We start from the raw sequence: 18,788 nt of genomic DNA, 5'->3' as shown, positions 1-18,788 counted from the left end.
AATGTTGGTCAACTAAAAGCTAAAAAACTGGTTGAAGGCAAAAACTGGCAGGCAAACGGATGACACCTCTCAAAAGTTTCCCAGTCAGCCATGGGGGATTGATGAACAGAGTTCCAATGACCTTGCAATAAAGGTTCCCAGAAAGCAGACAACTTTAAATTCATTAAGGACACTGATCCACTTGATTTGGAAAGGACTTGTAGCATTAAATTACCCTTCCACAGCCTCAAAATATTAAGCCTGCAGTCAAACAAAGACTAGTCTTCTGTAGAGACAAAAGTTAACTACATATGATAAAATAACCTGCTAAGGTACACTTTGTCTAGGAAACTTCCTAGATAGGACAACAATTACACTGAAGGAATCACTAAGAAATATAGCTTGCAGAAATGGTCCTGTGCAACAAAGTCATTAAGAAGATCTTGCTAGACACAAAATTGGACTGTTCCAGACATATGGTTTCTTTATCCTTCAGAATGGCCAATGGAAATAAAATGCTGACTTTAAAAACCTAGTTCCACAGAAATTCTGGATTGTAGCCAGCCTGTGAGAGAAAAATGAGAAAAATCAGAATTATAAGAAGGACAGTCGAAGAATGTGATGAAAAAAAGTTAGTTTTTCAGACACGTTAGCTAAATTAAGGAAGACAGATCACTACAGATTACCGTCTTTTGCCAGTTAGAAGAGTGTAAATGAAGAGGCAGAGTACACAGGAAGCAGAAACTTGATGTCAGACAATGCAGGGAACAAGAATGCAGGAGGTCAAAGTGAAAGGCAGCACAATGGAGATACAGTACAGCACATGCTAGTCTTCAGAATTTGTTGCATTATGGAGTAGGATTTTTTAATTATTCTGAACACAGTAATTCAGAAACAAGCCTTAACAGATGACAAAATCTGTTTCAGACAGGCATACATCTAGTGCAATGGAGAAGAAAAAAATAAGTCAAATATGGCCAGATAAAAGTAACCTTTTATGCCAGGCTAATAGCTACATTTCAGAGAGAGAATGAGAAATAAGGTATCAGGAAACTCAGAGATAAAGCAACTACTATAATCTTAAGACATGATGGTAAGAGATGGAAATTTGGGTGATTGGGGCATAGAGAGGAAACAGGAGGGAGAGAAGATAGACAGGAAACATGGGACTATTGCAGCAGGAAGCAAGAGAGGAAATTTGGGCTCCCAAAACAGGGATGGGAAGGGGGCAGGTAGTGAAGCCTAAGGAAAGATAGTAAAATGTAGTCCGAGGTGCTGAAGTAGGAGGTAGCTGTAGAGGATACCACAGAGAGTGGATATGAGAGACCTGTGCACCTCCTGATCTCCTCTAGTTAGAACCCAAGAGTCCCAATTGCTGAGTCCCCAGGAGGATGCACAGCAACTGGTATTTGCAGCAGCAGTTGTTTGTTCCCTGAAGTAAACACGCAGCACCGAGCAGCTGGGACGTGGTGGATGAGAGGCATTGCTAGCACATCGAGGAAGCCAGCCAGCAGGTGCTCTCCCTGGCCATCAGGCAGAGGCCAGGAGCCACCGCTTGCACAGCTAGCCAACGTGCTGAGGTTGTTCCTGCGGCACATATCATCTCCTGGCACCAGGCAAGTGCTGGAAGCTAATGGGAGAAAGGAGCTGGAGGTATGTCTCGATTAAAGGGGAGGAGAGACTGTGTACTTTGTCTTTTCTGAAATACAAGTTACATCTCCACGTTCTAAAACTATCAAACCACTAGTCAAAACCAGCAACGAAGCCATAAGTTTCACAGTCATGACAACTGTGTTTTTAAGGAATAAAAACACATCACCTCAAGGACTCTTACTTTAATTTATGAAGCATATTCACAAGTTAAGTAGCTTACTTCCCCTTGATCCCCAAAGCATTTCAATTTAAATGCTGGGTTTTCTTAAATGGTTTGAGGATGCTTGAATAAGTATCACTGATACTTGATCTGAGAGAACAACTTCGCCAAAAATTTTTCTTCAATAAATCAAAAAGCACAACCTTTTTTCAAAGGAAAAGTAGGAAATGTACAAAAAGTAGCAATGTAAGATGTACTTCTATACAAATATCAGTTTGGCATTCTCCATAAAAGCATGTACCTGTTTCAGTTTTCATTTTTTCCTCAGCATTTTGCCTCAAGCAAGTGAAGTAAGTGTAAAAAACTGGGGTGGGTTTTTTGTTACATTTTTTTAAAAGGAAAACTCTTAGCTTTACATTTAGGCATATAAAGAGAATGAAGTCAAGCAGTTATCTTGTAAGCCTGATTAACATACTTTTCCAGAAGAGAAAATTTTCAGCATGACTGGATTTTCTCAGGAAGATTTCAAGTATGGAAGATTTTTTTAAACTTGGATGAATAAACATTATTAAACCATTCCAACAGAAAGAACTGCACTTTTCTTCTATGTAGACATAATTTTCCTAAATCTCGACACCAAATTAAAAAATAAAACCATGACACACTTTATTAATATATCTTACCTAACAGCATCCGTATCAAATTGTAAATTTGGTTTATCAATCAATCCCAATGAATAGAGTTGGTATGCCAAAGCACATTTTCCCACCATAAACTGGGCTGTGTTAGTGCGATCTAAACAGTCCACACAATTGGTTCGGAGAACTCCAGTCTGGTAAAGCAATCCAAACGAGATTTTTCTTAATGAACAAATTACTACACTCATGATTATTACTTTTTTCCTACTGTCCAAGACTTGTCAAATCTCAAATTATGTCAGTTCACAAAAAATTGAGGAAAGATATTTCTAAAAAAAATGTTAAAAAGCAATTCATCTCTAGCAAGCTACATTAGACTGCTGTAATGCCTACTTTCAAAATATTCTTGCTTCTATCATCACACAAACTGCATCTCTCCTTCAACTCACAAACAGCCCTAAAGATTTACCTTAAAGAAAAGCTATGTTATTTCAGTGAAGAAGGTCTTATTTTCAAGTATGCTGCAACTACTGCAAAAAATAAAGCATACTTCTGACTTGCTCTGGTTCTACTGTGATGATGCTTATATTTTAAGCTTTCTGCATCTGGAGCAACACACATGAACATTTTGTTGAAGGTCACAGTCATGCACGTATTCTTTTATGTTGCTTGCACCACCGTTCCTCAATTTCCATAATGCACACAAAGTTATTTTATAATATGCACAGCTGCAAGAAATATATAGTAATATAACAGCATGGGGGATTCTTCTGCTCAAATATATATGGCTACATCCAAACTAGTAAACTAAACTTTTATTGCCTTAATAAAGAAGCACTTTTTGGGTGTGACTCAAGATGTCTATTCTGAGATGAACTGTGATCCAAATGCTTACATGTACGCCAATGGTGACTACCTCAAACAATTAAAGTTGAAAGATAGATAAAATAATCATTCCCCTAATATAGGTAAACCTGTAAGACTAACATTAGAAAAATCTAACTAGTATTGATATGTTTTGTTTTAAAACAGATAGAATTTTATCTACTCTGTTTATCTGCCCTCAACAAACATCCCAGTGATCAGCTAGTAGAGAAATGGTCACATGCTTTCTAACTTACATGAACTACAAAATTACGAATGGCAAGTCAAAAGCAACTAAGGCTTCTTAAGAATATGTCCTGTGTTCAGAGTATATAATCATAACATTCAGGTATACATCTGGTACTGTATGGTTTAGTTTAGTCAGCACTTTTCTGACCTTAAAGAAAGCAGTGTTTCTAGTTTTATTTTCTTTTAGTGATGGAAATTTTAACAATGTGCAGAATATTCAACACTGGTGAAAATGCTTTTAATAACCCGTTTTCATATGTCACCAGGAATAAGTATGCTTATTCCTCACCTCTTCTGTATAACATTATATTATGCAGTCTGCTAAAATGCTGCTGTTTTAACTTTCACTGCACTGGTAACACTACAGACTAAATAGTAATGGAAACTAGTTTAAAATATGAGCATTTCTCAGACTACCTCCAGCAAAAATACAATTCTAACAGCATAAGGTTTTGTGGTACCACGCAAGAACTTTAAGCCCTATTTCCCAATTGGATTTCTGGGATGGACAGCAATAATGCTGTTTACTATAAATATTAATTTAAGAGCACTCCGTGAATCACCAATCAGGTATTTAAGTGAAATGGTTCACTGGTACTTTGGGAGTACTGATTTACATCACTATAACTATGAATTAATAAAGTATATTTTAGTACCTGCAAGCGACCAGTGGAAACAACATAACCTCCCAGTTCATTCCACCTGAAAGAGAAACAAAACAGAATGACTTACAAATCATTTAAAAAAACCCAAACAAACAAAAAACCAGATCATACCGTGTATTGATCTGCTCAGTGAAAAAGGGTGACAATTAAAAGCCTGCCACAAAGCAAAACTGATATCCCTGAATAGCAGAAAGCAGTATGCAGCAGTAAGATGTTGTATTTAAACCACATTGCAAAAAAAAAAAAAAAAATCTAGCCTTAAAGTAGAAATATTCCAAAGCCATACAAAATATTTCCTTTGCTCCCCATAAAACAGAGTATGAGCAGCAAAAGTGTTGCTAGATCACGTCTTGAGTGCACAAAATTTGAAGTAGGTTCAATGCCAACGACTGGAAGGTAGAGGCATAACATACACTGTAGCACAAGCTGGTTGATTTAAATCTCCCCCTCATACTGATTCTAGGCATACATGCTGGATACATACATACATACTTATTGTCCAGGCCTTGCAATTCTGTATAGACCTTAACTGTACCCCAGAGCCAGAGAACATAAATCAGAAATTAATGACATTTTGAGGTAGAGGAGCAGTTATGCTCGGTGCAAGTAACCCCTGAACTACTGAATATTTTCAAGCTAGCAGGGTTACCTAGCCTGACCAGAGCACTGCTATGGCAAGCCTATATACTACATTTGAGACTCACCAGGCTATCTCTACAGAACACAGAATTACATGGATGTATTGATCTTGTTCCTGCTAGTTTACAGTCGCCATCTTTGCTGCACTGTGTGGCAGAGAAAAGTTCTAAGAGAGCCTGTGAGAGTTTTAGCTCACACTGTTTCTAAATGAAGATAGGCTAAAAAGGCAAGGATGCTCTTCGCGTAAAAGATGAACGCCTATTTCAGTAGTGATGAATTAGATCCCTAACATGAAAACTTGAATCAAAAACTTATTGAACTTCTAATGTTGAAATTATTTTACTTCTGGGTTTTCAGGGACTTGAGAGAATTCAGCTGATTAAATCACTGTACTTCTGCAGCAGTCTAAGCAAATACAGTTTCTATTTTTTAAAAAAAGTTTTAAATTTTGTATGTATGAATAAAATCCATTGGAAAACAGACTCAGTAACATTTACATTACAGTTATCTTACTAGTATGCCTCAAGAGAAGCCACTTATTAAATTCCAAATGTTGTTTGCTCTGTTAAATTTACCCCCAAATTTAGGATTCCTTTGGTTAAGGTAAAAAAAAAAAACAAAAACAAAAAACAACAAACCCAACCCAAAACTTTATACACACACGGCACAGATTACAAGTTACAAATAATGGTTTGAAGTAAGAATTCATTATAGGTAGAACAGTAGCAGCATAATTGTACTCTTTCAATGTATTAGTATTTCTTAGCATATGCCTCTGACTGCAATCCTTTTAGCTAAAACTTAATAAGGAATTATATTTTTTTCATATTAATTTAAGCCTTAAAATAAGAAATAATGTAATAGACATAGGAATTCCAGACAGCTCTCCAAGGAATAGGTATTATTCATTATGCATCAATTAAATTATACGTACTTTTCATCTGGCCGCAAGATACTACAGTAGGAATCAGGTCGATTTACAAAAAATCCAGTTTTCTTTACTACACTTTCTGCAATCACATTCAGTCTATCAAGGACATTGCAAAGTTTGCTGAGGAGAGGAAAAAAAAAAAACAAACAACCAGAGTCAAGATAAATTAATACTAAAAAAATTTTCACTGCTTGGGAAGTCTTTTAATAACAAAAATGATTTAAAGGAAGACTCGCATCACAGCTTTATTTATCCAATAGTAATTATGTCTATAGTTTTCCTAGATTTTACAGACTTAGGAAACAGACACTGACTGTATCTGAGCAATTTTGTTTTATTTTTAATAAAACATATTACATAAACTAGAAGTGGAAGACTTGAAAAACCTAAAACTCCTTGACTTTTATATCACACTAAATTTTCCTCAACCAAACTTTCTGTGATTCACAAAATAAGAATGAGGCAGAAAAGGATACATGATTATGCTAAATCGTATTCCCTCATTTTGTCTGCAAGGTGCTGTTTTGTTCAGTAACATTTATTTCCGTGTGTGGCCTTCATGATGTCCTGCACCTCCTGCTCAGATCAGGGCATCCATCCGTTCATTGTTGGGGACTTTAACTTCTGTTTACTCATAATTTTATTTTCACAGTTTTTATTACAGTGTTTACATTCCAAGTAACAAAAACAATTATTTATTTTTTAAAGATTGCTTATACTGAGATGGAAGCAATATTTTGGAACATTTTCACCAGTACTAGTTTCCAGCAAACTTACTTAAAAACTACATGTTAAAGCAAACACTTTCTCAGTATTCCTGAAACCATCAATTCTTTAGGGAGACATATACATTATCTTCCATTCTTAAGTATCTCTTGCTTGCATAAATAATTAATCTTGTTCAAAGCCCTCAGGTATTTTTTATATCTGTACTAGGGTGGATACATATATAAATATACCTCAAGCTTAAAGCTAGAAGGAGAATCCTTTGATCACCTAGTATCATTTCCCATATAGGACAGACCACTAAGCTTCATCAGCATCACACCATTTGAAATCCAAGAACTTGCATCTAGCCTATCTTTGAAAGGAAATCTAGCCTTATTTTGAGATTTGCTATTTAATCGTAACACAGACAACTGCATATACACCTAACTGTACACAATGCCATTTTAGAATAAAAAAGCAGTGTGAAACCACATCAAACTTTAAAAGTAACAGTTACACACCTACATGACCAACCGTATCAACCAACTTGTAATCTCAAATAGCGAATAAGGATTGTTTTCCAAAGCTTTTTTCATAAAATTTCAATTGACAAACATTAATTATATTCCTGCCCTTTGAACCGTACCAGTTTTTCCATAGTTTTGCTCAGACTGATATAGTAACAGATACCTGAAAGTTGACCCAACAATTCTTACCATTCTTCTAAAATTTCTGGCACTATAAGATACAGTAGACATATGCAGATTAGAGAACTTTACAACCGAGTTGTGTGTTACTTAAGGGTAGCAATCTATACCTGTAGATTTAAAATGGTTGTGCCTTGTAAATATTTCCACATTTAGGAAAACATTCATCCTTTTCACATGATCCTAGTACAGCATTCTATTGCCCAAAATCATAGAATAAAAAGTTTGCCTTTCTAAGATACACGCTTCTAATAATCTAAATGTTTTATAACTCGGAAATTAATGTCCTCATTTCCTTTTGGAAGAGGAAATGGAAAAGACTGATTTATATGAAACCCCTGGTTTTCCAAAACTTTGTAACTCAAATTCAATGACTGAAATAGAACACAGTGTTTTGACTAATTCAAAATAAAAAGTGAATGTTGATGGCTTTTTTATGGCTTTTCTCTAAAATTTTCCTTTGCAGAGATTTTCAAAGTTTTCAGGCCTTGCTTCACTTTGGTAAGAAACTATAGAAAACATTAAAAATGCTTCAAAAAGCTGAGGTTTTATTCTGTTCACAGATCTTAATAAAATTCTCCTATCATTCCTATGCTACATTCAACTGAAAAGTAACCCGCTCAGTAGCATACAGTTATTTGTATTGTGGCTAAGAGCACAGGTACAAAGAAGGACCTTTTCTACCTTTTTGTGTATTTGGCCATATCCCAGGGTATATATATAATTGCATGCTCTGGGGGTAAAAACTGGTTGAGATATGTCACAGCAGCAACAAGTTCTTCACTAAGAATCCTTTCGTGCTTTCTTTTTTCACGTTCCTTTAGCAAAAAGAAAAGGAAGTTAACATTACAATTTTCATTAACAAATGTACATTACCCGTATACATACACATATATGTGTATGTATATATAACAGAAATTAAAAGTGGAAGCTGTAACAACAGCAGGCAGTTCTTCATAACTACTACAATTAAATTAAGAACAGAAGAGATAGAAAAATCTAAACATTCTGGGTTTTTAACAATTGATCTGTATTAGTACAAGTCACCTGTTTCAACTGTGTATAATCATTGGCTGAAAAATGGAACCCTATAAAAGCAAAGAAGAACACACAGAAACAAAAGTGGTAACAGAGAGGAAACGGACAAAGACAAAAGAGAAGGAAAAAGACAGGCAGAAAGGAAAGTATTCCATTCAATTCTGGGGTATAAGAGGACCCAGGCAAATTCTTCTCCATTACTGACAGGAGATGGGGCACAACAGCTCCCATCTCCCAGCTTTGCAATAATTTTTAAAAGTTAGAATTATGTTGCCGTTCTCTGAATATACCACAGGTTTTGGCGATCTCTCTATTAGTATGATCTTCCTCTCAACTTCATCCAAACTAAAACCTATACTGAACCTATGTTATAGAAACTGCTTTAAATATATAACAGCAGTCCTAAATAAACAATCCCAAAGGAAGCCTAATACATTCATTACTAGTTAACAAGTTTCTAGGATAGACAGATATAGGAGGACATAGATTTATATTTCATCAATATTTAAGAAATCCAATAATAAAAGTACCGGAGATAGAAGTGCTTAGCATTTGTGTAAAAGCAACATCAACATCCAAAAGAAGCATTCAGATTTGGGTGCTTGCCCCCTTGCCTTTTTTTTTTTTTTAAGCAGTACATAAAGTAATAAAGGAACATGAATTTTAGCATTTTAATATTGAGCATCTACAGAGAGGGAAAGAAAGAGATGCATTTTCAGCCACTATATCAAAAGTTCTGTGAATAAAAGTACATAATGCTTCACGTGTCAAGGTCATGTGAGCCTAGACTCACACTATAACAATGGCTTTTGAAAGCTCGGGCTGCAAGAGATAAAATAATTTTCTTGTCAACAAATGCTATCCTAAGTTGATTCCACAGACTCTTGCACAGTCTTAAAAGCACTCCTACACAGGAAAGCTTCTAGAAATAGAACATAGGTTATTTAGTTGCCATTTGTTACAACTTAAGGGTTTTAAAAGCCTTGCTTTTGTACTTTCCCTATTTTTCTATAATAGGAACGGATCCTACATGCACATAAAAGATGCTTTTTTCTACTGAATACAGTTCTACATCATGATAAATTAAATGATTTTTTTTAAAGACTAAAAAGAAGTAAGATGTGAATCAAGCAAAACAAATCAATATATTGAACTCAAATGTAGAAACAGACACCACCACAGAAAACAGCCGGATCACAGCAGAAAAAACAAAACAAAAACCACCCCAACACAAATACAAGATGTAATAACCAAAATTGCAGTGCCACCCAGAATCCAGGCTTTGTACCACAGCCTTTCACACAGCAGTGAATTGAATTACTGTAGCAATCATGAAGCTCCCCCCATTAGTCCAGCCCTGCTGCCAATGGCACTACCCGTTAGCATCAGATGCTCCAGTTTTCTCTCCTGCTCATACTTCCATGACTCTACCAGACGGAGCAAACAACAAAAGATAAGTCTTTATCATAATATTTCAAATAACTCAGTCACCCGTGTCAAGAAGCCAACAAACATCACTTTGCATGGAACCATACTATTTTAGTATTTTTTAGTGCTAAATTAAATTTAGTGGTAAATTTATTTGGAGTTACTCACATCTACGGGGTAATAGCAAAAACCTGAAAACAACAGTGAAGGGTTACTGTAAGAAGTCTGTAAACATGGGAAACTTATTTTTTTGAAGGGCAGTGGTGGAAGCAGCTAGAGTTATGTACTATATACCGTGTAGGATGAGATTTATGAAGAAAATATTCCATTTATAAGCTAATATTGGTTTAGAACACAAACAAAATCACACAGAGACTCTACAGAAATAAGCATAATACAAAAAATTAGAAAACATGTAGAGCATATTCAAAATATTGTACCTTCACAAGATTCAAAATAATAATGGGAGAGCCAAATCTCTGAAGCATTTGGTCAAAGTGAAGAGCAGCAACATGTGCAAAAGGATCTGCTTGGTCCACTGCAACAAATACATATATTCAGGACAACATTAAGTGAGCGGTAGAGTCACTTAAATAATTTTCCCTTAAAAGTACTCTTCACAAAATACATACTAATTCTCTGATAGTAGTGATACAATTACATACTTTCCCCTCTTTTCATGCAAAAGCTGTTAAAAGATATTTTCCACCATTTTCAATAGGTTCAAAATTTTATCCACAATACTAAGATAAATGTAGGTAAATTTGTACACAAAACAAGCACAAAGAAAGCTGACATCTTCAAACATAAGGTTTTTGTATTCCATTTCTGAATGTGAAGTCTAAGATGGAGATTTTTTTTCTATTTAATTTCATCAAATGCAGATTTTTATATGTTTGAATGTTTGTATGCCATGATGTTTATTACAAAGAACATTGATTTACCTTAGATTATGGCTTCCCAAAGAACAAATGCATAGACAATTCGTTCATTTTTGCAAATCTAGTTTTCACTTACTCTCTTAGGTATTCCTTTAGGACACAGCGCTAACCATAATCTATCACAAAGAATAATTTATACATACATGTTATGGGCGGCTTCGGCATCATAGTTGAAATATCTTGAGACCAGTACAGAGGGACAGATCCTCGAACCTGAACATAGGAAGAATAACTCCCCGCAGAAAATGACATAACCGAAGCATCATAAAGTATTTGTTCAGTTTCTACTTCATTAGCAACATCTCCCTAAAACAAAAAGAAATACACATATGATGTAGACATGACACTTCAGAGTTGCATGCATTATAGAGAACTAATCATTACAGAGAACAATTAAACTGTAAGACACCAAATCATAGTAGTGACAACACCACTGAAGGTTAAATTCCCATTTGTCACTAAATGTATATTATCAGATTTTTTTTTTCTTCCTCTATTTGGGAAATAACATTATCTCTAAATGTAAAAAAACCCCAAACCTGTGCCGTTAAGACTTATTATTTTGAGAACAGCTTTATTATCTCAATTAAAAATGTAATGATAGCTGTGGTAACATTATCTAATAGCATGATTAGTTAAATATGCTAACAACCCCCTAAAACATTTCACTTGCCCAGTCAGTCAAGCTCAAGCTTTCATACTGTTGGGGGGCAGGGGGGAACCCCTAAAATCACATTTCATTTACCTCACAGTTTGCTCCTCGTTTCAGAAAACGTGTTCCAGCAAATTTGCTTGATCTTCTGGCTATCAGAGTGACATATATAGGGCGACCGTATATTAACAGTTCTTGAACGAGATGTTAAGGTTTACATGTCACATGCAATTTTTCATTCACTTACTTCATGCAAGCAAAAATAAATTCTAAAAAAGGTGTATGAAACACCTGATTTACTAAAATCTCCTTAACAGAGATGAGCATCAATTCCAAATTTCTTTTGCAGCTGGGAGAGAGCACTGCCCTTTCCAACAGTCATTTTGAAGAACTTTGAAAAGGGAATCTACATTACAATACATCAATCACTTTTCACAACATACAGAAGAGAAGTATTTCTATCTTATGATGTCACAATGGAGGTGAAGTAGGTAAAGATTCACCTTGGGCCGCAAATACTGCTTTTGTGAATACTGGGATTAAAGCCTGGGAGCTTCTATTTTCAGATCAGGTATATTAGTCACCCTCTAATTATTGGTCTGGAAAAGCAGATAAATTTCCAACTATTTATGTAACAACAACTGAAAGCCAGAGGCAAACCACCACGGATGCAGTGGTGGCTTTTTTTAGGCTTTTTATTTTTTATTAAAAACCAAAAAGATAGAATTAGATGTTTGGTGTGACTATCACTGCTTCCTTAGCAGAAGGGAGGCACAACAAAGAGGGAAGAAGACATTTGCTCATCAGATACCTAGAGCAAAGACTATTGTCACTCACAAAGCAGCTGCAGGCATAATGCTGGTGGTCAGATGCACAGCTACCACTTGACTAAGACCGCAGATGAAATACTGGTATATAAAACCAGATCTAGCTTCCTGTCTGGGGACCAAGCCAATAACCAGAAGCCTTACAATCATGAAAAAAAAAATAAATTGCAAAGACACCACTAACCTTAACTTCACAACTGTATTTGCTTCCCCAGATATTTTGTTGACAGGCTTTTGAATTAACATTATATTGTTGATGATAAGAATTTAGTATATTGCAGAGATACTATATTTTAATCAACTAAGATGTTGAGATGGCATTTCTTTGGAGTGTGATATGCATTTGGGCTTTTTCATCCTACTACTACAATGTACATAGACCCATTTACCCATTTTAAACAATATATAGTCAGGAAAAAAGATTTTCAGATGTTCTAGTGTTTACTTAACTCTCTTCACACAGCAGGCATGAAGTTCTATCATCAACAGAAACAGAGTAAATACAAGAATTTCTGCAAATCTCAGTTACTAAAAAAAATGTTTTAAAGGAGATCAGTAAGAGAACATTTCTATGTCAGCAATTCAGTTCTGTTTAGCTTTTCTCCCCTTCCTCAAATATCAGTGAAAAATACAGTCGAGCCTTGAAATCCTCTCAAGTTCTTTATTACTAAACCCCATGCTTACAGACAGTGCCTCACTGAGAATGCAGTCTATCTGCATCAGGGCCCTGTTATAAGAACATAACCATATTTCCTGTTTAGCCATAAAACCTAGAGTAGTAATGAAACTAAAAGCCAACCAATAATTCTAAAATTGAAAAGTATTTACATGACAAAGAAATAATTCAATGTATTTCACACATTCAAACTTTTTAAAAATTGATAACCAACATTCATTACAACACTAAAAGGATACTTGATTGCCCACAGAATCCGTGAATAATATACAGCAGCCAGTCACGGTGAACAGTATTTTTTACTGCCTCCAGAAGCTTGCCATTCCACACATACTTTTCGTAAGGCTTACTGCAAATCCCAAATATACCTAGGAAGTTGTTACAATGACAATGCATCAGCAATTAAGAAACAAGCTTACCTGCACTGGACTGTTTTAAAATCCAGGTCATTGGACCTTTACTTTGATTTTTCCCTTGACTGAAACTCAGTATATCATTTACTCGCATCCTTGAAGTTTGCCAAACACAGATAACTTCATAAATGTTAAACTTTAGCATGTGCCTGAAGATTTCTGATTTTTCTATGGTTGCTAGTCACTGTAGTATTTAAGTGCCTTCATGCAGAAGTTTCTGATACTTCCAGTACTGAAAAGAGATCTCTGCATGGGAACAGCAGAGGATTTGATAATAAGGGAAATAAATCAAGTTGTGAATTCCAGTTAAGGCAAAAATACTCTCATAGGAGAACTTTACAAGGCTTTAAATTCTGGGTCACTTCTGGAGTTACCTGTTAGGCTCTGGAAGGTCATCCGTAGCCCTGGGCCCCTTTACAAAAAGCATGTCAATCCCCTCTCACATAATTTAGCTTGGTTTTCCTAATTTGCACTGACACCAAGAAATGCAGCTATTGTAGACCTACAAATTAAAATTCAATTTCTGATATATCTGGAACTTGAGTCTTTTTCTGTTTCAAAAATCAGGACCAAAATGACAACTGGCACTAAAAGGTGGTGAAGGGAACTGAATGAGTCTGAATCTTAAAGAGAAAGAATAGGAAGAACTCTATCAGTTACACTTTTTGTGTATTTTTTTCAAATGAAGTTTTTGGCAGGATGAGTTATATCATAGCGGTATGTATGTCAATTACAGCAGCCAGATGTTCTGCTGGGGGAAAAAGATGAGTTCTCCTAACAGACTGAAGGTGAAAATGCAGCTGTTGAATGAACTGTTGCTACTTAGTCACCCAACTTACCAAAAGCCCAGGGAAAATTGATGTAACTATTTTGGTGAAGGTGTATATACATTTAGCAGAACCTGGCCACAAATATTTGGTCAGCAATTTGTCCTCTTTCTCATTTCTAGCAGCATTACTTTGGTGAGAATTTGTTCTTGAATGACAGGCAGCTATTTCTTACACACATATTTTATCATATGAACAGATAAGTTACTAATATCTACTGGAAAAGGAGTGTGCACTATCAGCATGCTGCTGATGGGGTCAAAGTTAAGGCATCTTTATCTCCCAATGTTTTCACAAAGACATAGAAGAGATGATGCCATTGTATGGATTCCTGAGGGATCTGGCAGATAAGAGCCTTTGCAGAGGAGGAATTATTGCTCCCTCCATGCTTTACGGTCATTTCTGCCACTGTAGTATTTGACAACCAGTTCCTGATATCCTGATATATATGACCATGTTACTAACATCTTTTGCTGGGGGCGGGGGAGGGGATGATGATTGCTTTTCTTTAAAAGGAAATACATTATTTGATTATCTTTCAATTTTTCCATCAGATTTAGGACATGCTATACACAGCATTACCTTTAGGCTTTTAAATGACAGTATGATAGATGTTAACATCTATTTAACATAGTAAGTTCCAGTACCAAAGATGATTAGTTACTTACCTAAAATTCATTATCATTGAGTTGTAGTAAGTGTAGGTCTATTCTTGGTGGTGTGATGAAAGGGTGTCAAAAAAAGAAAGGGTGGACAAACAGTGTCCAAGTTTATCTTGCATAAATTTGGGACAGGGGTTGTTTCAGGGATTTCTGTATTTTAACTATGTGCTTGTCAGACCTTCAGAGTCCCCTTCAGAGGCACAGAAAGCAGGACCAATAAATTCCTTTTTCAGTGCCTCAGAAGATTAATTTTGGGTTAGAAGAGATGGAAGATGAGTCATGCAATTCACACTATCTCAGAGAACCAAAGTTACTTCAGGACAACTGGGATTTTTGCATCATATTTCTCTATATACTATATTTTCTGTGCAATGGAAGTTACACAGCAGGTGACCACAAATAACGGTGGTAATGCAGAGGGGCTGTTGAGCCTCTTTATAACCAATACAAGCACAGATCCAGATTCTATGTTGCATCTAAGCTGGCCTCCATATCAAGTTCATAGTGTTAAGCAAAATAGTAGCAGACTTTCTCTATCTTACTGCTTTGCTTATCAGCGATGTATTTAAAAGGCATGGTGTTCTATTACTACCTAAGAAGGTTAGTCGCATCTCCACAGCTGTTTGAGACCACTTTTACAGCAATGTATTCACTATGAATCAAAGGTAGCACTGTTATTTCTGATATTTCATGATCAAACAAGGAAAAAAGTGGTGTCACATACAACACCAAAAAGTTAAAAAAAAAAATTAAAATGTAATTTTTTGACAAGCATTCAGATAATTAGTACAAGTCACAGGGCAATAAAACTTAAAAAGCATCAGCTTCAACAGAATAAAATCCAATATTAAGAATTTCAGGGGAAACTTTTGTTTTTTAAGTGTGAAGCCAAAGGGAGAGAAAATAGTTTTCCTGTCTGGTTGGTCATCTTTACACTCCTATGAACATGTTAGATCCAAAGTGAAGGCTGTAGTATTCAACTGAAAACAGTAATTTTTCTTAGACTTCCTGATAGTGCTTACTACATCAAGTTCATACTAACTTCATACAATTCCTCTGTCGTCAATATTTTCCGACATGAAACAAAAAAAGATCTTTTAGTACTTAAACAGTTATTGTTTCCCACTCTTTGTAATTAATTCCTATTGGAAGTTTTACAAGTCAGTTGAATAATCAATTGCTGAAAAATGTCAGCATGCTCCATTATCTCCCTGAGTTGCAATGTAAATTAACAAAACAATGATTAATCACCTCTAGAAATTGCATTGTTCAAATTCAAGTGTCTGTCATTGGCACTTTATGTAATCTTTTATTAATTCAGGACTGTTATGAGACTACTGATCAATACAGAAGATCCAAATAGTTCTCAAAAGTAAACTTAAGTGAAACATATTCTAAATGTACTCATGACCAACAAAATTAGTTTAATTAGGCATATTTTCTTACCACTTCCACCTTGTGTTGAAAGTCCTTCATCTTCAAATATATCAAAACTCTCTTGTCGGGTCTGAGTTGTTTCAGTTTTTAATGTCTCAAGTGGCATTCTCAGGACAGTAAGATTATACTGAAGGGAGTGAGATAGATCATAGCTGTAACTGATAGACAGTTAATATTTATTAATAATTGTAGATAAACAGAACTTTTCTGAAAGCCCTTACACTCCATCTGTACTTATATTTAACACAATACTATTTTATCCATTAAAAAAAAAAAGACCTTGAAAGAAGATACACAGATTCTGATTCTGTAATGGCAAATGATACGAATTATTTCCAAAAGCAGCTTTACAAACATAGAAACTGTTTACAGTACAATAGCTGAAATTGTAACATGTCTTTTGAACAAAGCGTATCAACAAACTTAATTCACTATGTCCCAAGAAGCAGTCCTGAAGATCAAAAATAGCTATTCTGCCAGAAACATCCATATACACAGACAACTTAATTTTTCTGAGATTTAAGTCTTACTCTCTAACTACTACCTGAACTCAAAACAGGTAAAAATCTGGTCCAGAAAAACTGTATCTGTCCTCAAATTTGTGATTGCAGCATAGATGCATCCTAAGACCAGTGGCTGCTGAAAAGCATAAGGGGGTTTTTTTATTAGTTCCAGGACAGTAATAAATTCTGCATTTCATGTCTTTTATAGAGACAACACTCTACATTAATTGCTAAATTTTATAAGCCACTAGGATTCATTTCCCCAAGGAGAAACCAAATTTACACAACACTTGAAGCAGAAATACAAACAGATTTCCATTTTAGCCTAAGACAGCATCAGTGATTACTGGCCCTCCAGTAAGTTCTAGCTATTCATTAATGATCTAAAAGAATTTATTTAAACATTGGACATTTAGATTTACCACTGATGATAAAGTCTAACCCATGTATTTACTACATTTCCATAATAATGACCTGACATGCTTATCTGCTAGAAAAAAAAAACCAAAGTCTGTTACATGCTCAGTTTGCATATAACAGAATCTTTAAACAGTATCCCAGTAAAAAGATTTGTTGAGGCTATTCCTCCATTTTCCCCTTAGACCAAATGTTTTCTTATGCCTAAATTCTAATTCTGTTCAGGATTTATATGAAAACCACACAGAAAAATGTGCTATGATTTCAGCCAAGAACAATTTAAATTAAGCTGATAAATGCATTTATCAGAGTCTTATAAGAACCTTCTCCTTTCCTCTCCACACACGACCACAGAAACAGCATAAATTCAGTATCTCCAAGCAGGAGGGGGGGGGGGGGGGGGGGGGGAGGAGGTTGCATAATGTTAGGGCTGGGAGACAAAGCATGGAAGAGAAAAGAAGTTTTTATACTGTTAAAAAGCCTTCCCATGCAAAACCATGAAACGGACATGAAACTTTGGTAGGTTTCATCTTCACAGATACAGCTGTGACAAAAAGCCTTTATTTTCCAAGAGGGATTATGTTCTAGACACCTTTTGGTACTTGTAAGAGGGGTGGTTTTTGTTTGTTTTTTTGTTTTCTTTTTTTTTTAAGTCTTAAAGTCTTATAACTATTACTGTCAGGTTTATCACCTCATTTCCCCTATCATTCTGCTGTGCCAAAAATCTCATGTGTAATAGTAGCTGCGACTAGACACAGAAACTTGTATCAGGTATGGCATTTATGAAACAATAAGCAAGACAATTGGCAATGCCTAGAAAACTCTATGAAAGATGTCCCCCTACGCAGGGTATATCTTAGATGAGGACCTGTTTCTGTATCTTTGTTTCTTAACCAAGGCAAAGCTTTATTTCTGGAAAATGAGATCAAGAAAGAAAAACTGACAGGACAAGCAAACCCCCTGAAATATACTACTTTTCCAAAGAGAGAACTTCTGCATAATCTGGCAAGGGTGAACAGTCAGTGGAAACAGTAATTTCAGTGTCTACCTTCTACTATATCACTAATATTTCTACAGTTTTTCAACTTCATGGAGACTACACTCCTAATCAATTAGTTGAAGCAGAAAGCAGGTTCAAAAGACACAGATGAAAATGGACAAGTAGCGTGATCACGTGTCTTATTTACTCAGAATACCAACCTAAAGATCTTGGGTATCAAAATCGAAAAGCAGAATCTTATAGCAAGTGTAAGTATACAATTTTTTTAAAGGAATTAGTAACTAATACTTACCTAAAATAGAAGTTGCTAGAAAGGTCCACATTTTGAAAGATTCTCAGATACCTAGCAAAATAATTCAAGTTAAAGGGACAGTTATTACTTTAACTAGACAGACCCCAAGAAGTCCGTCAGAGGATCTCAGAAACTAAACTACTTATAAATATTGACTCTTGCCATAAATTCTCTAGTATCTTACTGTAATTGTTTTGACAGGTAATTCCACAAAAATGTCAGCATATAGCTGACATAAATCATATAGCCTTTTTTTAATCCAGTGTCTACTTATGTACGTACCCCGCTTCTTCATGCAGTTGTAGATAGAGTTGTAGCTATTTTCCACATATGTGGGTGAAATTCTCTAGGACTTACACAAGCAAACTCCCAACAGTACTATACAAGAATTAAAGATTTTCTGTGTTATTCTCAAATAAATGAAAAAGAAAATAAATATCTACTTCAACCTGTCATGCACTTGCAAATTCTCAGAAGAAACT

General features: G+C 35.4%; 1 protein-coding gene across 6 annotated transcripts in view; it reads right to left on the bottom strand.

Moving 5' to 3' along the window:
* The window catches only part of FIG4 (FIG4 phosphoinositide 5-phosphatase), a 73,852-nt gene that overhangs the window by 37,346 nt on the left and 17,718 nt on the right, over positions 1-18,788 (bottom strand). For 5 of the 6 annotated variants that reach the window (XM_072855644.1, XM_072855645.1, XM_072855647.1 and 2 more), the window contains 10 exons: positions 18,307-18,357; positions 16,104-16,252; positions 12,995-13,123; positions 11,346-11,446; positions 10,744-10,906; positions 10,100-10,197; positions 7,878-8,011; positions 5,782-5,898; positions 4,200-4,245; positions 2,476-2,624 (listed from right to left, as the gene is read on the bottom strand). In XM_072855644.1, the coding sequence (XP_072711745.1) occupies positions 2,476-2,624; positions 4,200-4,245; positions 5,782-5,898; positions 7,878-8,011; positions 10,100-10,197; positions 10,744-10,906; positions 11,346-11,446; positions 12,995-13,123; positions 16,104-16,252; positions 18,307-18,357 (1,137 nt within the window). The remainder of the gene's footprint in view (positions 1-2,475; positions 2,625-4,199; positions 4,246-5,781; positions 5,899-7,877; positions 8,012-10,099; positions 10,198-10,743; positions 10,907-11,345; positions 11,447-12,994; positions 13,124-16,103; positions 16,253-18,306; positions 18,358-18,788) is intronic. The other variant, XM_072855649.1, reaches the window with a different exon arrangement.

The sequence above is a fragment of the Ciconia boyciana genome, chromosome 3, assembly GCF_034638445.1.
Source record: "Ciconia boyciana chromosome 3, ASM3463844v1, whole genome shotgun sequence".
NCBI lineage: Eukaryota > Metazoa > Chordata > Aves > Ciconiiformes > Ciconiidae > Ciconia > Ciconia boyciana.
The sequence above is the reverse complement of the archived record's forward strand: the minus strand, read 5'-3'. Positions and strand labels throughout refer to the sequence as shown.